Source organism: Octopus bimaculoides, chromosome 8 (genome assembly GCF_001194135.2).
Source record: "Octopus bimaculoides isolate UCB-OBI-ISO-001 chromosome 8, ASM119413v2, whole genome shotgun sequence".
Classification (NCBI taxonomy): Eukaryota; Metazoa; Mollusca; class Cephalopoda; order Octopoda; family Octopodidae; genus Octopus; species Octopus bimaculoides.
Window position 1 is genome coordinate 90,987,480 of NC_068988.1, and position 6,126 is coordinate 90,993,605.

The following is a 6,126-nucleotide window of genomic DNA, read 5'->3' on the forward strand; positions in this document are numbered from 1 at the left end:
ATATATATATGTGTGTGTATGTATATATATATATATATAACCTATCTATCTATCTATCTATCTATCTATAAGTCTGCCTGTCTGTCTATGTATATATATGTATATATATTTAAAAGTCTTTCTGAAAAGTGCTTGGTACAATTTTACTAAGTATAAGGAAGATTTAAAAAAAAAAACGTTATAAATTCTTTATCAGAACATCACTAGCCATTGTGGAAGGGGTTTCTAGTGTGTAAGCGCTTTCGATTATCTTTTCAAACACACGTGTTCTTGGATAACGTGTGAAAGAGGAACTTGCCATTTTTGTAGTAGTGATAATATTAACTATTTCCGCTTTATTTTCGGACTTTAGGTTTTCATGAAGCATTCTTCCTTTGTCTTTCATAGATAGTCATTTTTATCTAATATTTTGTTAAAAGATAATATGTAAATATTCCTTTACCATTGTTTATTATATGAACTGTTGACTATTTTCAGTTTAGTTTCGGATATAGAATTGTAATAAAGTATTCCTCTTTTGTCTTTCGTGGTTGATCATTTTCGTCGTTTAGTTTTTAAGATGGGAATATTTTAAATTATTTATTTGCACAAATATCTAGATGTTCATTGCTTCCTGTCTCCTCAAAGTAGTTTTCATTGTATTTTGGGCATATGATGCAGTAGATGAGGGATTTTGCTTTGCAATTCATGTTTGAATTCCTCTTTATTCCTTCCCATTCATCATACATGCATGCATGCATACATTCATACATACATACATACATACATACATACATACATACATACATACACACATACATACATATGTATGTATACACAAACACACACACACACACACACACAAAAACGCACATAGATATATACATTAGGGTGGAGGGAAAAAGGTACTTTTTACAAAGATTTTCGAAATATGCTTTTAAGAATATATTTTGCATTGCGAAATTCTTTAAAAACAGCTACTGTGTTAAAATCTAAAGTTCTTAAATTTACATCTTCAGGCTCCGCATCCCACAGAACATTTGCCGTTCGTCATTTATTTTTACATTCATTATTACGAGTTCATTTTCTGTTGCAAACTGTTTTGAAAACAAGTGTTAAGCACTCAAGCTCTAAAATTTATACCTTCACACTCCGCAACGCAATTGAAATTTCGAAATTATGTGTAATAAATAGACTTTTCGACGTTGTTTTCTTTATTATCTTTAATACTAGGTCACCGAATATATTACACGAGGTCTAGATTACACACACATTAAAATAAAATTACGTGTAAACCAACTTTTGATCCTTAACGCATTTTGGTGATAAAAATCGTTCTCTCTGTGGTACTATTTTTGTCGCTACTAGAACTGAAGTGTTTAAAGGAGTCGCACTTGCAACAGGAAATGTCAAATAAATCTTTTGTTGCATTGTTTTTAAACACATTACACTCTGTTTGAAACGATGGTACATATTTTCGATTTTTCGCAGATTTTAGTAATGCATGGTACTTTAGATAAAAGTTTAAGATTTTCGGTTTAAATGACGCAATCGTAACACAAGGGATGGATGCCTTTTGCCAAAGAAGAATTATTATTTCTGTTGCAATCTTGACAATTTGTTTAATTGAAGGATCTTTCTTAACTACATTCTTTTCTTTTTCTCGTTCAAATAAAACACATTTTAATACGTCCTTGTAAGTTGGCAAAACTCGCTCGCTAAGATCACATGGAGTACGAAATATTGGACGTTATTGGCTTATGAGTCACCACTAAATGTAAACAACACTAAATTGAACACGATCATTAATTTTAATACAATGGCTTAAAGTCAAGGTACAAAGCAGAAAACTTCACACACGTGCGACGTATGTCCACACGCAACGCCCGTTTCCGCGGCACTGGAGAGAAGTTCACACTCCCGTACTCTTTATAGTCAATGCGGAATATCAAGACATTGTATTAAAACGTGGTATGCAACCTCTTAAGAGTACTATATTTACTGTTTTGCATTTTGCTGTGTAGAAATATGCATTCGTTACAAATTATAATCCGTGAAATCCAAAATTCGACCAAAAATAGAGATTTTAAAAAATTTCAATTGCGTTGCGGAGCCCTGAAAAAATGCTTAACCGCAAAGTTCTTTATACAGTCTTCTTTTAACTCTAATTTGCAACAAAATATTGATTCTTGGTTACCAATTTCGAAAGTTGCATTTTATGTTCCACTCTAATATGCGTATCCGTGTCTGTGTGTTTCTGTGTCTGTGTGTTTCTGTGTCTGTGTGCATAATAATATTCTCACCTATATACAGTTGTATATAACTACACACATTTATTACAGGATTTTTAAGTATGGCTGATCCACAGTTCGCAGGCAACTATGGCCTCTGGGATCAAGTATTTGCTCTGAAATGGATACAGAAGAATATCAAGTATTTTGGTGGTGACCCTACAAAGGTCACTTTGAGTGGTCACAGTGCTGGGGGTGCTGATGTTTCTATGCATATCTTGTCAGATCATGCAAAAGGTAAAGAGAAAATTTCGTTCATTTTAGTAACCAAAGTTTATATTCCGAGTTTAGTGACTGTGAGTTTATTCCCGTGCAATGATTTCTTGATACGTTTATTCCATGAGACTATTTAACTTAACGTTTCTAAAGCAGTATGCAGGTTCGATTCTCACTCAAAAATATTTGAGTTATTTCCCTCCTTGGATATGGGGTACAAAGCATCAAGTCTGTTTCTGGTTATTCTGATACCTATTTTAAAAATGAAAAGCAGATAGACAGCAGTGAACAAAAAACTTATTTAGAATTTTGAAACGTTTTCATCTCAAACCAAACATACACACCTACATACATACATACATACATACATACATACATACATACATACATACAGACATACACACACACATATAAAATTAATAAAGACAGCTGTTTGCAACGTTATACCGTAAAGGAACGTGATAGTCGTCAACTAAACTTAACTAAGGGTGTAAATAACACTTACATTGCTAGAAATAGGAGCTAAGATGCTCCAATGCTGTTACAAAGCACATAACATATACTGTGATAGGAGCTGCAATCGCCCCGAACACCGAACCGAGAATTCTTTTGACTGACCGGACTAAGGAATTCTTCACGCCATTGGAGACGTGAATGGATCAGAGACATCTTCGTTTTCCATTATGCGAGCCATCATGCCATCATGAAATGACTGGATGATCCTGACGAGCTTTGGTGGGCAGCCTAGCTTGGACAAGATATCCCACAGGCACGCTCGGCTGGCAGTGTCGAAAGCCTTCGTCAGGTCCACGAAGAGGATGTAGAGGTTTTGGTTTTGTTCTCGACACTTTTCTTGTATCTGCCGTACTGCAAAGACCATGTCTATTGTCCCCCTGTTGTTCCTAAATCCACACTGGGTCTCTGAGACCACGTCGTCCAGCAGGTGGTGTGTGATGCGGTTCAGAAAAACACAGGCCACTATCTTTCCTGCGATGCTCAACAATGAGATGCCTCTGTGGTCGTCACATGAAGCTCTGTCCTCCTTGTTCTTGTACAGATGCACGATGTTGGCATCCTTGAAGTCCTGTGGCACTAACCCTTCGTCCTAGAACTGGTGTATCAACTCAGTCAGCTTGATGGCAACAGCTTTACCTCCCTCTTTGAAGATCTCTGGGAGTATTCTGTCAGGACCAGGTGCTTTCCCCACATATAGCTGCTTGATGGCCTTCTGGATTTCTACCAGTGTTGGGGGGGGGGGCATCAAGCGACACCAGGACTGGGTGCTGTAGCATGTCTTGGATGGTCTGCTGGTCAATCTGGGAAGGTCTGTTTAGCAGCTGACTGAAGTGTTCACTTCAGCGATGTATAATGTCGCTCTTCTCAGTAAGCCGGGTTCCATCGGCAGAGCGCACAGGTGCCATTGCATTTAGCGTGGGGCCATACACGTCTTTCAGGCCGGCAAAGAAGTTCTTGGAGTTGGGTTCGTCTGCACTCTGCTGTAGTTCTGCAGTCTTGTTTTCCCACCATTTGTCTTTCATCTGTCGCAGCTCAGTCTGCACCCTTCCTCTGATGTTCTTGAGGCTGTCGTGTTTGGCTTAGGAGTCTTTGTCGTTGAGCCAGGCTGTGAAGGCTTCTTTCTTCTCCTGGAGGAAGGTGGTGATCTCCTTGTTGTTGTCAAACTAGTCTTGGTGTTTCCGTTTTGTGTGGCCAAGGGTCATACACTGGCAGAGTCATACACTGCATCCCGGAAGTTGACCCAGGCCTTCTCAAGGTTTCCCTCTGCTGGCAGATGTTCAAGCTGGTTTGCAAGGTTGGCAATGAGGGTCTCTTTTATTTTTGGTTAATTGAATTTCTGGACGTCCAGTTTCTTTTTAACATCATCTTTCTGGCGTCTGTGTCTGCTGACAATGGAAAAGGACAGCCTGCACCTCAACAGCAGGTGATCTGTCCAGCAGTCAGCTCCCCTCATTGCTCTAGTGATGTGAACATGCTGGATGTCACGGCGCCTGGTGACCACATAGTCAATAAGGTGCCAATGCTTGGACCTTGGGTGCATCCAGGTAGCCTTGTGTATGTCAGGCAGTTGGTACAGGGTATTGGTGATGGTGAGTCTCTGTTCAGCGCAGAAAGTGAGTAGCAGTTGACCGTTAGTATTCTCATGTCCAATGCCATGTGGCCCGTTGACATCTGGCCAAGACTGGGCATCTCTGCCCACACGGGCATTGAAGTCCCCGAGTATCAACAGCTTGTCGTCTTTGGTGAAGTTCTGATAGAACATCTCTCTCTGTCTCAGAGTTTAGGTCGCAGTGGGGGCGAAAGCACTGATGAGTGTCAGGTGCATCCTGCCTTGGAGAGGAATTCTCATCACCATCAAGCGGTCGCTGATTCCCCTTGGAAGGGACTTCAGGTTCTTGAGGGTGGTACGCATGGCAAAGCCAAACCCCGCTTCTCTGCGTTCATCCGGTGCCTTCCCTAACCAGCCTCAGTGATCTCTCCCGTGTCGACAAGGCGTGTCTCGCTGAGGGCAGAACATCAATTCTGTACCTCGCAGTTCACGACCCACAAGTGCTGTTCGACGTTCTGGTCTGTCACAGTTTTGGTTGCCCATGAGTGTCCTGATGTTCCAGGCTCCAACACATAAAGTGCTTTTCCGGCGGGAGGATTTTGGGTTCTTCTTTCGTATTTCTTTCATGTTTCGACCGCGTGGTAGATCACCAGTCAGCTACGGTATGCTGACAGGATAAGATAAGGCAAGCTTTCTTTAGGTCACCTTTTCTAGATCCTCCCCCCTAAGGCGGTACCAGTGCTATCCTTGAAGAGGGCTGCGCCGTCGTCAGAGTAGCTGCCGAACTATGCCATTGCCCCGGTAGACTGCAGAACGACCATTCTGCCCTGACCGCTCGAGTGCAGGTCCATGGCTAGTAGCTCTCAGCGCCATCCTGCACCTTCCACTGTCACTACTCGCCCATCGCCTCAGGACTTCGAAGAAGAAGAAGTAGAGGGGGTGGAGTCACTGAATCATGGGCAAGAGAACTGTGGAGGCCTTGAGTTGCCCAAGCCCAGGACACCGCTCTCGGTCCAGCCGATCTAGACAGGAGGGACGCTGGACGACACATCCTAGCCACGACTGGACTGCAGACGCTGCCGGAGAGATGATGGAGTTTATCACCTAACTGCCTTAGGGGCTCCACTCCGGATTTGGATAAGGTTTACTCCCTAGCCTTTGATTAACCAAAAAAAAAAACCTACTCGCAAGACAGCGGGAAACTCTTGGAGGGCGGGGACGTCTCACTACCTGTACAAGACCAGAAGGACCTGCCCACTGCCCATACGATATAGACAATTTAAAACAAAACAAAAAAGAGCACAGTATATACAATACACACACACAGAGTCCAAAATGCGACACACACAATACAAACACTCCACAAACACACATAGTTGAATGGCCGTTGACTACGTTTTAGTTCCTCCGCGCTTTGACGTTGTAGTTCCTAAAAGGGCGGAGAAACTACAACATACATACATGCATAAATAAACACAAACGTATATTATATCGAAAGCTGGCAGTCTGCTTAGAGTATCACCCCCGGATGGCAAGCTCATGACTATATACATACATATACACATAAATATGTAT

At 41.6% G+C, this 6,126-nt stretch overlaps 1 protein-coding gene across 1 annotated transcript in view; it reads left to right on the forward strand.

Moving 5' to 3' along the window:
* LOC106882185 (acetylcholinesterase) overlaps nucleotides 1-6,126 on the forward strand; it is a 71,620-nt gene that overhangs the window by 40,174 nt on the left and 25,320 nt on the right. The window contains exon 4 of the mRNA XM_014932772.2: nucleotides 2,322-2,507. Within this exon, the coding sequence (XP_014788258.1) occupies nucleotides 2,322-2,507 (186 nt within the window). The remainder of the gene's footprint in view (nucleotides 1-2,321; nucleotides 2,508-6,126) is intronic.